Raw genomic sequence first — 14795 nt, 5'->3', positions numbered from 1 at the left:
TTCAAACAATAGCTAGCAGTTGTATCATCATCTCTTTGTAGTTATGCAGCTTACGATGTACCATGCAAAGTATAAACTGGAAACATGTACCCTGTGTTGATACTGACTATTGTAATACTGAGCATTATTCATGATCCGTCGTATGGTTGTTAAATTCATAATAAAGAAATATTAAAAAAATATATATATACTCTTGAACACAGTTTGCTTTGCATGATTTTGGGTATATGTGTCACCTATGGTGCATAGAATGTGCAACCCCTTGACACTCGTACAGAGTTGAGTAATATGGTGATGCCCCTGTTACTGCCCTCGGTGCCCTAACAAGTGGACATATTCGAAGCAGCATTACGTTTTATCATTCAGTCGCCAGAGCATTTAACATTTTAATTAAGTAGGAATTGTTACAAAACAAGGAAACTAGAGTTCTTATTTTGTAGAGACTAAAAAACATAAGGTGTTTTCCAATGTAATTCTAAAGAGTCGCAAGGTACACAGCCCTGTGGATGCCGAAAATTACATTACAAAGAAATTGGAGGTATAAGTGGGCTGGGACATATAAGTTAAACTGTTTGGAGCATAGTGAATATTTTTATCTAGTTTCTAATGAAGGATTTCAACCAGAAATGTGTGTAAAGCGTAAAGTCGGTGCCTTATATAGGTCGATGGGATTAGAGACTAGAATAACTATAAAATGACTATACATTGGATATTGTGCTAAAGAATTATTCATTCAAAATGATATGCAGCTTCCTGCAAAATTTTATGGCTTCAAGTCTTTCTCCGTGCCCGGTACCACGTTAAGGTTTCCAGGTATGATCACAAGGTTCAATAAACATTTGATACCTAATGTGTTTGTGTTAATAATCAAGTGTAATTTGTAACATGACTGGTTTAATTGTGCTCCTAATCTCTCCTCATCTGATATAAAACTTAGAAGATGACCAGATGCCTCCACGAGTATTTGACGATGATGACCCTAGAATTATCAAAGAACCTGATGATTTGATGGACTATATCGAAAGGTAAAAACAACCTTTGGCTGGTGTTCTCTCATAATATAATGCATTGTGTAAAGTCTGTGTGTAGCAGAGCTAATGTTTTGAGTCTTAAATGTGTCGACTGCGAATTGAAATTTATTCTGAGTGTGGAAACAGTATGCATCACAGCACGGAATCTGGTGCATGCACTCAGTGATACACACCATCCATGCCACAGAGTGTGGAAACAGTATGCGTCACAGTACAGAGTCCGGTGCATGCACTCAGAGATACACACCATCCATGCCACAGAGTGCGGAAACGGTGTGTGTCACAGAACGGAGTCCGGTGCATGCACTCAGAGATACACACCATCCATGACACAGAATGCGGAAACAGTATGCGTCACAGTACGGAGTCCGGTGCATGCACTCAGAGATACACACCATCCATGCCACAGAGTGTGGAAACAGTATGCATCACAGTACGGAGTCTGGTGCAAGCACTCAGTGATACACACCATCCATGCCACAGAGTGTGGAAACAGTATGTGTCACAGTACAGAGTCTGCTGCATGCACGCAGAGATACAGACTATCCATGCCACAGAATGTGGAAACAGTATGCGTCACAGTACGGAGTCGAGTCTGGTGCATTGACTCTGTAATACACACCATCCATGCCACAAAGTGTGGAAACAGTGTGTGTCACAGAACGGAGTCCGGTGCATGCACTCAGAGATACACACCATCCATGACACAGAATGCGGAAACAGTATGTGTCACAGTACAGAGTCTGCTGCATGCACGCAGAGATACACACTATCCATGCCACAGAATGTGGAAACAGTATGCGTCACAGTACGGAGTCGAGTCTGGTGCATTGACTCTGTAATACACACCATCCATGCCACAAAGTGTGGAAACAGTGTGTGTCACAGAACGGAGTCCGGTGCATGCACTCAGAGATACACACCATCCATGACACAGAATGCGGAAACAGTATGTGTCACAGTACAGAGTCTGCTGCATGCACGCAGAGATACACACTATCCATGCCACAGAATGTGGAAACAGTATGCGTCACAGTACGGAGTCGAGTCTGGTGCATTGACTCTGTAATACACACCATCCATGCCACAAAGTGTGGAAACAGTGTGTGTCACAGAACGGAGTCCGGTGCATGCACTCAGTGATACACACCATCCATGCCACAAAGTGTGGAAACAGTTTGTGTCACAGTACAGAGTCTGGTGCATGCACTCAGTGATACACACCATCCATGCCACAGAGTGTGGAAACAGTATGCGTCACAGTACAGAGTCCGGTGCATGCACTCAGTGATACACACCATCCATGCCACAGAGTGTGGAAACAGTATGCGTCACAGTACAGAGTCCGGTGCATGCACTCAGTGATACACACCATCCATACCACAGAGTGTGGAAACAGTATGCATCACAGTACAGAGTCTGGTGTATGCACTCAGTGATACATACCATCCATACCACAGAGTGTGGAAACAGTATGCGTCACAGTACAGAGTCTGCTCCATGCACGCAGAGATACACGCCATCCATGCCACAGAGTGTGGAAACAGTATGCGTCACAGTACGGAGTCTGCTGCATGCACGCAGAGATACACGCCATCCATGCCACAGAGTGTGGAAACAGTATGAGTCACAGTACGGAGTCTGCTGCATGCACGCAGGGATGCACACCATCCAGGCGCAATACCATAGATCACATTCACTTCCCCATATCAGACAATTCAACAGACTTGCAGGCAGCAAATCATGAACAGATCAACACCTAGACACTCACTCCCATACGCATGGATCAACAGACTTGCAGGTGTCCAAGGACATACTGGTGCACATATATACAGACTAACAACTAGAGGAGACTCACACAAACACACACACGCACAAAACACACAGAGACACACAAAGGCACAAACAGACCAACAACACAGAAGCAGGTTCACAGACAGACAGTGGCACTGACAGACAGTTGGACAGATGGATGAAAAGATAGAAGCAGGATTTAGGTCCTCACAACCTTTTGTCCCTCTATTGAGTAATTCAGATTCAAGGCGGAGCAGAGTCAAAACCTACTGACTCTATCACCTGTCTTTGGAGAATTAGCTTCTGCTGGATAATGATATGCTTCAGTCTCCATTCCTACCTAGTTGTCGAAGTGTAAACTAAAAATAGTGGAACTGAAAGCAAGATAATTTATAAGGGCATGATATGAGGAGTGGACTACCTCCCATTTACTTTTTCTATCTGCCAGCGATAGTTGGCTCTCATTCAGATGATTCTCTATCCAGCCTGGAAGGAATAATACACGATAGAGAACAATTCTGATCATGCCCTGAGAATTAGTATGTAGTAAGTTGGAAATCACAGCTAGGTGTTTAGTAATGCGTGTTCAGTCTGCAGGCACTCGTTAAGGAATGCAAAAACAAGGCCACATACTAATAACTACTGAGTGCATGACACAGTATGGGATGCTGCAAGTATTTTCCTTAAACGTGATGGCACAGCAAGGAAAAATAGATGGAAGGTGGAAAAGTTACATTAGTTGTTGTACAAACGGTGATGATCTGTATATTGCAGCCTCTCACCTCTCAGAAGGAGTGGTAGGAAAAAAGTAAACCAATTGATTTCAATACGTACCTGTATAAAGACAGTTGGAAACAAACAGCAGTACTGAGGAGTAAGGAAAGGTGAAGCTCAAGGCCATGCTGTATGCCATGAGGAGGAAGTAATTTGGCTGAGAAGATGTAACAGTCATTTTATATTTGTTGACAGTTTCAATGCCATCTAACGCAGCCTAAGTAACAAAAACCTGATATAAATACACCACTGAGGTTTCAATTGAACTTTTCCATATGTGGGTAGCTCTCTTCAGCAGTGGCTTTGGCTCAGCGGAGACCATTGAAAGGGAAATGGAAGCAGAAGAAGAATCCAAAATACCATCACCAAATAGGAAGCCCCTTTCTTATCCTCCACTTAGCAGTATTCCCAAGCTCCCACTGAGCACGAAACCTTCTAACACCCATCCTGAAGAACATCCGAAACTCTCCAGCACCGCCCACCTGAACTAAACTCTTCCTCAATCTGGGCCTTAACTCTTGAGGAAGACCCTTGTAGAGTTGACGAAGGAAGCTTACATTTCCTCACACTATGCTACACTCTTAGTCACACAGAAAAGCTCACAGAGTTTGAGTCCTTTCGCCACCATGACTCGTCTAAGCTCCACCAGAGCCCTTTTCCTGCCTACTCAAACAGAATGTATGTCTGAAAATACAGGAGTTGCATCTTCTGAAGTAGCACTGATTTATTCTGAATTCTCTTGCATAGGATTTAGTCTTTCTGTCCACAGATTTCCCCGCCAGCAACATACATCGGACTACTGACTTGGATTTTCAAGGCGTAGGGATGGAAGCTATATGCCTTTTTCTCCACTCCATCTGCTCCACTTTGTTCTAGACCCGTTATGTCAAGTCAGCCAACAATTCCACTATTTTACCAGCGAGGGCCTCTGCTGAAATCTCTGCCGGAGTTCTCAGCTGCCCCAAGAGTGGTGCCTCTTCATAGGTTGTTAAGTAACTTATTCCTTTTGTTGAGTGTCACCATGGCTTCTACTGCAAGAAGCCCATACAGGTTTATTCTCCTGCACCATGGTCTCTGCCACTTGTCCTCTCCAATTTAATCACCTTTCACTCTGTATTCTCCAGTTTTCGCTCAAAAGGCATACTTTCCCATTCAGGCTCTCCAAGAATCTCTTCAGTGTCTTTGAACACTGTTTTTGTCCTGCAAATCCCAGTGCAGTGAAGTTATGAATCATAGCCGGGTCAGTTCACCACTTGTCAACCCTTAAACTTCAGGGCACCCATCAGCAGGACTATTCTTCTCACCCCGGACTGTGACCGCGTCTCAGCCCAGCTGCTGTGAATTCGAAGCCCGCCTCCACCCGCAGGCTACCACCTGTGCCTCATCCTGGTGGCAGTGGTAGGTCTTAGGATTGCTTTCTCTGCCGTGTTTATTGCTTTATTGTGCTCATTTGTGTGCTTGATTAGCTGTATTCACTGTGCTTGTTGCTTGTTCAGTTATTTTTTCATTACTTGTTTCCCCCCTTTTCCGCTGTGCCCATCTTCCTTCTGTGCCCTCGCCGGCCCCGCTTCCCACCGCTGTGGCCCCTGCGGCCCCGCCCCCGCTTCCATTCGTCCCCCCAGCTGCTCCTCCCTCCCACCTCCCCTTATTATGGCGGCCGCTGTGCTGCCGCGCCGCTGGCGCGCCTATGCAAGCCCGTTTGCGCCAGTCCCCGCCTGGACCGCGCCCAGCGCCATAACCTCTCGCTCCCGCAAACACCACAATGCCCGACAGCGCTACGATGCCAGCACCCTCCATGCACTCAACCCCGGACGAGAACACACCTGCTACCAGGCCACCCCGAAGCGCAACCAAGGACCCTTCACCTGCCGGAACTGCAGCTTCACCAGCACTCGGCCCGCAAAACCACCAACTGAGGGACCCAACTACCTCAGATGCTTCCTCCTTAACACCCGCTCCGCCCGCAAACACACCGTCGAACTCTGGGACCTTCTCGACTCTACCTCCTCCGACGTCGCCTTCCTGACGGAGACCTGGCTGAACCCCACCTCAGCTCACCTCAGCTCCTGACATCGCCATAGCCATCCTGGAAGGCTACACGGTCACCCGTAGGGACCGCACCAACGGCGTAGGAGGAGGTATCGTCACTGTCCACAGGAACACCGTCAGAGTCTCGACCAACACCGACACCCTCAGCACCGCCGAACCAATGCACTTCCAGATCTACACCGACCCCAACACCACCATCAGAGGAACCCTTGTCTACAGACCCCTCGGACCCCGACCACAGTTCAGCGACTCCATCACCGACTTCATCAGCACACACGCCCTTGTCTCCATGGATTGCATCCACCTCGGGGACCTGAACTTCCACCTCGAGAACAACAACGACTCCAACTCCACCACCCTGATCGACAACCTCGCCAACCTCGGACTCAGATAGCTCGTGACAACACCCACCCACGCCGCCGGCCACACGCTTGACCCCATCTTCACCGCAAGCCCCCACATCTCCTTCAAACACACCGCTGAACCCCACTGGACCGCGTACCACTGCCTCCACTTCACCTCCTGGAAGCCCACCACGCACCACTGCACCCAACAGATGCCTCGATGCTGCTGGAGCAAGGTCACAGAAGACCAGCTAACCACCACCCTCGCCCAGAGCCCACCCACCGACTCCACCACCCGCAACCTCAGACAATGGATCAACGACTGTGCCAACACCCTCGCCCCGCTCAAGACACCCTCCAACAGCCACACCAACAAAAAAGCCACCTGGTTCACCGAAGCCTCCAGGCCTCCAAATGAACATGCCGAAAACTGGAGAAGAACTGGCTCCGCGAACAACCACCGGACAGCTACGCAGCCCACAAGAATGTCACCCGCAGACACCATCAACTCATCAGAGCCGCCAAGAGGGCCTCATTCAAATACCACCTGGATAACAACGCACACAACAGCAAAGAGCTCTTCAACATCGTGAAGGAACTCTTGAACGCCAATGACATCCCACCTTCGCAAGACCTGTGCGACTCGCTGGCCACATTCTTCCACCGCAAGATCGCCGACATCCACGACAGCTTCAACGCCACGACTGCCCGACAACCACCGCCCCCACGACCACCACCTGCACCAACCGCCTGCTCTCCTGGAACAGCATCAATGACGAGGACACCAGCGAGATCATGAACACCATCCACTCCAGATCACCAATAGACCCATGCCCCCACTACATCTTCAACAAAGCCAGCACAGCCATCGCACCCCACCTCCGGAAAGTAATCAACATCTCCTTTGGTACAGCAACCTTCCTGGAAAGCTGGAAGCAAGCCGAGATCAACGCCTTACTCAAGATACACAAGGCGGACCCCAAGGACCTCAAGAACTTCCGACCCATCTCCCTGCTCCCATTCCCGGCGAAGGTCACCGAGAAAATCGTCAACAAACAACTGACCCGCTTCCTCGAGGAGAACAGCATCATGGACTGGGATTCCGCCGTCCGGGCTCCGCAGCAACCACAGCACCGAAACCGCCCTCATCGCCGCCACCGATGACATCAGGACCCTGCTCGACAACGGAGAAACAGCAGCCCTTATCCTCCTGGACCTGTCAGCCGCCTTAGACATGGTTTGCCAACGCACACTACGAACACGCCTACACGACGCCAGGATCCGAGAGAAGGCCCTGGACTGGACCACATCCTTCCTCTCTGGCAGAACTCAGAGCGTCCGCCTCCCCCCTTCCGCTCCATTGCCACCAAAATCATCTGCCGCGTACCCCAGGGCTCTTCCCTCAGCCCGACGCTGTTCAACATCTACATGGCACCCCTCACCCACGTCGCCCAACAGCACCACCTCAACATCATCTCCTATGCCGACGACACCCAGCTGATCATCTACCTCACCAAAGACCCTCACACCGCCAAAACTAACCCTCACGAAGGAATGAAGGCCGTCGCCGAATGGATGAGGAACAGCTGACCGAAGCTGAACTCCGACAACACGGAGGTCCTCATCCTCGGCTCCACCCCTTCAGACTGGGACGACTACTGGTGGCAGACAGCCTTAGGAACAGCCCCAACACCCACCGACCACGCACGCAACCTAGGGGTCATCTTCGACTCCACCCTCTCCATGAATAAGCAGGTCAACGCCGTCTCCTCATCCTGCTTCAACACCCTCCGAATGCTCCGCAGGATCTTCAAGCGGATCCCCACCGAAACGAGAAGAACATTCACCCAGGCCCTCGTAACCAGCAGTCTGGACTACGGAAACGCCCTCTACGCAGGAACATCGTCCAAGCTCCTGAGACGATTGCAACGCATCCAGAACGCCTCGGCACGTCTGATCCTCGACATCCCCCGCCGCAGCCACGTCACACCCCACCTGAGAGACCTGCACTGGGTTCCCGTCAACAAGAGGATAACCTTGAAACTCCTCATCCACGCACACAAAACTCTCCACAAGACCGGCCCAGCATACCTCAACAGACGACTCAAATTCCACATCCCCACCCGCCAGCTCCACTCCACCATCCTCGCCCTCACCACAGTCCCCCGCATCCGAAGAACGATCGCCGGCGGCAGATCCTTCTCCCACCTCGCCGCCAAGACCTGGAACACCCTCCCCACCAACCTACGGCAGACCCAAGACCTACTAGCCTTCAGAAGACTCCTCAAGAACTTTCTCTTCGATCACTAGCAGCACCCCCCCCCACCAGCGCCTTGAGACCCTCATGGGTATGTAGTGCGCTTTATAAGTGTCATGATTGATTGATTAATGCCTCCCACATTGAAACAGTTCTCTTTTATTTTCTTCTTACCTGCCAAATCGATTTAGCGAGGTAAACAAAACAAAAAACGGTAGAATGTTGAAGTTCCAGGCCACACTATGTTTGGGGAATCTCTTCCCCCAGCTCACAAAATATAGACTATTGCTAGACATCAAATGCACATCTCCAGCGGGGACAGCAAGTAAATCAGTGCCGCCCTTAGCGTCCTGAAAGTTTCTGGCTCCATAGGCTCTCACTCTTTGGGTCCACGTTTGCTCGCCCTCGGGGAAACACGTAACTTCCCCAGCTGTGACCTCCCTAGAGAGGGACCCTAAGACTACGTGCAGGTTGACTGTGACCCTGGTTAGTCTGTGACTTCTCTGGAGTCTTTGTCTCTCTTGCAATGGTCTCAGCTGACAGCTGGACCAATGTTTTCTCAGCCAGTTCTAGTTTCTCATTCAAGAGGAGTGTCATGTCAGTCAAGTGCCCTCCCTTCACAAACTCTGCTGTTGGTTGAATCCTACCACAGCAGCGGTCCCCTTTAGCCTTATAAATATGTTAAACAACTTCAGTCAGCTTGTAAAGCTTTATGGGGCAGCAGAGACAAGCTGTTAGGGCATGGAACCAGGCAAACAGTCAGGTGGAGGGGGGGAGAAGGGGGGTTTCAGGAAAGGCCCCCCTTGCACAATCAGTGGTTTATCCTAACCCACCAGCAGTCCTATTTTGCAGCACAAGTATAGAGCTGTGCGTGCAAGTGTTAAACATGAACTGTCTCTTATAGAAGAAAGTACAAATCCTGACTTTTTACAGCAATGTTGTACAGTATATTTTCCCAATAAAATATGCCATTTGAGGATATTTGTGTGATGTATTTCTAGCACATGAAGCCAGAAAAGTGCTCTTTTTCTGAAAAATATCAACATCTCAGTGAATACTTTTCTAGCTAAATGTTCACCCCCCTCTCGTCTTCATTAATACTTTTAGAAAAAATTAAAAACCCCATTTTGGTCATTCAAAAAGCGGATTTGCTCCCAAAGTTAAAGTAATATAATTATATGACTGTAATGGTGAAGACAATGTAATTCATAGCCATGGTCCGAAGTCATGTCAGACTTGGATTTTGTGCTAATCACATCTGCACTAAGTTGTATTGCACTCTGTTTTAGAAAAAATCTTTCCCAAAAATTATTTGCCTGGAATTGCTAGTATTAATTCTACTTCTAAGGGTTCAGTGTGTTATTCTTTATTGAAAAAGGACATTAATGAATACTTGAATAGTAAACTAATATTTGTACATTTTTTATGAGGAAAACGAGAAAATGTTTCTACCCTATTTTCCTTATTTATTTGTTCCTTTACTTTTTTATATCATCATTTAATTTCAAAAATTACAAATCACAACGTAGGCATGGAATCGTTGCTATATATCGAGTAATATGTTAGGCATTGGCTAGGAGACTAAAAAGGTTCTCTCCTGAGGTTTCCTCAAATGGGTAACTTCCCCATCAGCACTTAAGTTTCCTCCCTAAACCACTGATCTATCTCTTCCACATTTCTTAAACATCTGGCTCACAAACACCACTTGTACCATCATTTCTACGGCAACAGCACTTCCTGTTTCTCCTTATATTTGCACATCGACGTTGCCTCGGTATAACTTTGGCAGTATCTATAGTATGTCTCCCACTTCTGGAACAAGTACGATCTTAGGTGGGGATCCCAGATGTACCTGGGCGCATATTTACAAACTACAGGCCATAACCATATAATTGCAGTACATCATGGGCAACATGTACGATTGCTACATTTTGCGAGTTCCTAATTGCGACTTTTTGTGACTCGCAATAAGGAAGTCTCAAAACGTCTGTGATTGCTTTTTCAATGGGGACCTTGCTGGTCCCCCAGACTAGCCCTCTGCTGGAGTTGGTCGTCCCAAGTACTTCAAACCGACTGCTTTGACACCTACCTACGTTTTATTTGAAAAAGTTTGAAAGTGTCCAATTGTTGACTTTGCTAAGGATTTTTCGCTGTTGAGTGAAATTGTACTGATTTGTTATTTCCTGTAAAATCTATATCTCCAAAATCTCCTGATGGATCTTTTTCGTTCTAGTGTCTAAATTCTTATAAAAATACAATCTAATTTTATAAATTGTTGTCGGAATTCTTTAGAGCCGTGTTGATTTCTTCTTCAATTGTTTTGGTGCTGTTTAAATGCTTAACACTTGTTCCTGTGTGTTAGCCCTGCTACTCAGTGCCACAGCTACCCAGGATTTAGCTCAGCGTTTGATAGATGAAACCCAAGGGTCCTAATGGGGTTGGTAAATGTATTATACAGTCAGGTTGCACAACCACACAATATAATACTCCCAATTTCGTCACAGGCTCATACCAGGATAGACAGTGTCTATGTTTTGAACTATACTAACAACCATTCCAATAACATAGGAGGCCGTGTTATGTTCACTTAAGAGTCTCTGGCCCTAGTGGGCGGTTAAGTATGGAGGGAGTGCTGTGATGGCTATTAGTTTAATAGTATTGTCTCACTATACTCCAAGTAGGGATTACATACCAAGTCAAATGTGGTTAGTCGATCATTCAGTTTATACATGAGACATTCGTAAGTCGCTAGTCCCATGAGTTCAGCTGTCCTTTCTCCAGTGAGTGGGTCATAAATCTCTAATGTCATAAAATGCAAATTGTAGCTGTGGTTAATGCTGTGGCTACCCATTTCTTCAAGTGAGATATAGCGCGGTGTTGTTTACTATAGCCAACTTTGCTGATGGCTGAAACGAGTACGTGCTAGTTTCCTGCAGTGTGTTCCAAACTTCCTGCTAGCAGCCTGATAGTTGAGGACACAGCACTATATGTGAAGAAAGTCACATTTTGTCATCTTTCACCTCCAGTAGAGGAGAGGCCTGCCCTGTGTAGGTTAACATGAGACCAGTACCTGCTATGTGTGATTTAAATTTAGGTGAATTTGAGGCATGTTGCAGCAGGTTTCTTTTATGTGTGTTCCATAAGGTTGCCTACTCTTTCTCAGAATATTCTGTGTCTAATATTGTCTGCCAAAGGGTCCTCGTTTCCCAGAGGACAGCTTCAGAGGGTAGTGAGGATATCAAGGTGCTTTGAAGCCCTGATACTATCCCTTCTGTGTTTCCTCATTGCTCAATGTAAGTAAGCATTGGAGAGATAGAGAGAGGAAGTGCGTATGTGGCCAGTTGGCCAACGATGCAGTGTCCTAATGGTCTATATGTTCATTGTTGGGATTGCGTCAGATGGATTTTGGAGCTAAGATTATCAAAAGATTTAATGGGATCTCCATTTACGAGAATGTCCAGTGTTTTGATGCCTTGAGATGTAGATTATCGCCTTTTGAGAGTTGGTCCTATCACTGTCGTCCCAATGTTGTGCCAGATTAGTGCCCCACTTGTCTACGTATCTTAAGTTTCTTTTGAGCTAGAGTCTATGAGTCCAGCATCGATCTGACAGTGGGGGATTGCAGTGTGCCATGAGACCTACATTTGTAGTATAGCCCAAAGAGGAGCATTTTCCAAGCCTGCCTCACTAGTGTAGTCCACATTGTTGGTCTTTGTAGTCTTTAGCGAGGTATGGGAGTTGTGACAGATGAGGTGCCAGGTGGTATGAAGACATGTTAGGGAGTCTTACCTCTCCCGATGATTTTGTGTCTGCTTTCAGCTGTGAGGGGTTGTGTCTGGTTTTCTGGCTTGCACTTATGAAGATTTTTTAAGTAGTTTCTGATTGCCAGTGAAGCTGTTATCGAGAGTGCCAGTACTCCTAATATGTAGTTGTAATATGATGCCACTACCATCTTGGTGATGTTATCCTGCTCCATAAAGACAATTATAATGATGCCCATCTGGGAAAGCCATTATGTGTTTTAGCCATCAGTGCTCAGGTTTTCTCTGGCCATGTTTGTTAACCATGACTCCTTTGTATTTTAAGTTGGATGTCAGCCATCTGAATCCATGTCAGTCAACCGCTGCTCTAGTGGTGTTGACATTTTATATGAACTGACATTCGTCTTATCAGATACTGCTATTCAGAATAACAATTGTCCTGAAGGGCAAAGATGTGAAGGGGTTTCCGGTGCCTCAATCACCCTTTGCATCTAGTCAAAGGCATATTAGGTCACTATGATGCATCCCTTTTGAAGCGTAGACGGTAAGCCTTGCCAGTATAGGAGGGTAAAAGGCTTGAGGTTAATTGTTAAATGTCCCTTCTGCAGTTGTGACCTTCCCCATATAGAGGGAGTGGGGTATGGTTGTGGCCTTATGCAGGCTCCCATCTCCTCAGATTTGCAACGCTCCAGCATTCTCAAGGAGCAATTGAGCACCCAACTTTACTGCAATCATCCCATTCACTTTTGGGGCCTTTCAGTACCAGTGCATCCAGAGTTTTGCCAAAAAGGCTGCAGAGTAGTCAGGAGACTCAGCATTCGCTGGTCAACTTGCACTTTCCTAGGCCACACCTCCAGTCAGTGCTTTTCAATTTCAGGTTTCCATCCAGTGTTTTGATCACTTTTCACTACTGTTGAGTATTTGGCATCCTTGTTCTGCACTGTTGATGGTTACTTTTATTAATTTATGATACCTCCATTAATCTATACACCACTCTGTGCTTTCTTTCTTCGACATTCAAGAGTCCAATAGAAAGGAGTATAATTTAACCTTTGCTACGTTGTATAATACATTTTAAATGAGTATGGTTCTTTTGCATTTTCTATCTCGATTACAGGATATTGGTTAACATCCCTCTCTAGATCACTTCACAACAGTATCTCCTGCCAAGTTCCACCTTTGTGTTTATGTGTTCCTTCTTGTGAAAATGGATTACGAATTCACCCCAATGATTCAATCATTTTCTAAGAATGAACATATTTATTTTCCAGGTCTTCTCAAATATAGATTCCTACACTAGAGTAACGTTTGTGTCCAAGGCCCCCTTGTGTCAACACAATTTCCCATAGACATAGAATAGGCAAAACTCTGACATCAGGCCTCAAATTCTTTCAGTGGAGATACTACTGGGTTGGCCTTAGTTGTATAGTTTTTAGAAAAGCTTCACCCAGAGCATTCAATAATGTTGCATTTCAGCATGTTCCAAGTGATTACTAAACAATTTGCTAAAACCTACCAATCAATCAATCAATCATGTCACTTGTAGAGCGCACTACTTACCTGTGAGGGTCTCAAGGCGCTGTGGGAGTACCTGCTACTGCTACTGCTCCAAGAGCCAGGTCTTGAGGAGTCTTCTGAAGGCCAGTAGGTCTTGGGTCTGCCTTAGGTGGGTGGGGAGGGTGTTCCAGGTCTTAGCGGCGAGGTGGGAGAAAGATCTGCCACCGGAAGTCGTTCTTTCGATGCGGGGTACTGCGGCGCGGACAAGGTCGGCGGAGCGGAGCTGGCGGGTGGGGTGTAGAAGCTGAGTCATCTGTTGAGGTATTCTGGTCCGGTGTTGTGCAGTGCTTTGTGTGCGTGGATGAGGAGCTTGAAGGTTATCCTCTTGTTGACGGGGAGCCAGTATAGGTCTTTTAGGTGGGGTGTGATGTAGCTGCGGCAGGGGATGTCGAGGATCAGACGTGCAGAGGCGTTCTGGATGCGCTGCAGCCGTCTCAGGAGTTTGGCCGAAGTTCCTGCGTATAGGGCGTTTCCGTAGTCCAACCTGCTGGTGACGAGGGCCTGGGTGATCGTTCTTCTATTCAGTAGCGACTTTGGCATCCCCAGTCTGTCTCATCATTCCTTTTGAAATGTTTGTTTTTGGTTTGTGTATCTTCATGGCCTTATTTTCATTTCTTGTTCTCTGTGTGAACTTGCTGTTTACTTATTGTACTGTCTCTGTGATGTTCCTAATAGTGCAGTAGTATACAGGAAAGTCTCATTCCCAACAACCTTCAATGTGATCACACCAGTTAGTTTGGCTATAATTAGGGGAGCAACACTCTAGTCGAGAATTGTATCAATGTTTTTTACTGCATAGGCCAGTATTAAATAGGAACCTTTTGTCCTATTACGCTTCTGTTATTAGTCCCCCTCCATTCTTCACCAAAATGATTTCATATTTGCAACTGTAATCAAATTGAACCCACTAGACACTTCTGAAGTCTTGTATAACAAACACATTTTCATAAACTCTTGAAATGGATATTGTTTAGTTGGTAATTGTCATTTATGTGCAGTACTTTATTACAATACTCAGACTGAAGAATCATTGTTGCAGGTACAAATGTTTGCCTCGTCTATCGTCAGAATTGTACTTTGCTGCCTGCTGGAATCTGTTTGCCTTTTCTGTAGATTCAATGAATTATTTGAAGCTGGCCAATATGAAGCTGCAGCCATTCTTGTGACAAACTGCCCAAGAGGGATCCTGCGAACGATGGGCACTATGGAAAGATTTAAGGGTATGTAT

General features: G+C 46.6%; 1 protein-coding gene across 2 annotated transcripts in view; it reads left to right on the top strand.

Moving 5' to 3' along the window:
* CLHC1 (clathrin heavy chain linker domain containing 1) overlaps positions 1-14795 on the top strand; it is a 522096-nt gene that overhangs the window by 406176 nt on the left and 101125 nt on the right. For both annotated transcript variants that reach the window (XM_078649489.1, XM_078649488.1), the window contains 2 exons: positions 938-1025; positions 14681-14787. In XM_078649489.1, coding sequence (XP_078505615.1) covers positions 938-1025; positions 14681-14787 — 195 coding nt within the window. The remainder of the gene's footprint in view (positions 1-937; positions 1026-14680; positions 14788-14795) is intronic.

This window comes from Lissotriton helveticus, chromosome 6 (assembly GCF_964261635.1).
Source record: "Lissotriton helveticus chromosome 6, aLisHel1.1, whole genome shotgun sequence".
NCBI classification, from domain to species: Eukaryota; Metazoa; Chordata; class Amphibia; order Caudata; family Salamandridae; genus Lissotriton; species Lissotriton helveticus.
Note: the sequence above shows the minus strand (reverse complement) of the source record. Positions and strands in the feature narration are given on the sequence as shown.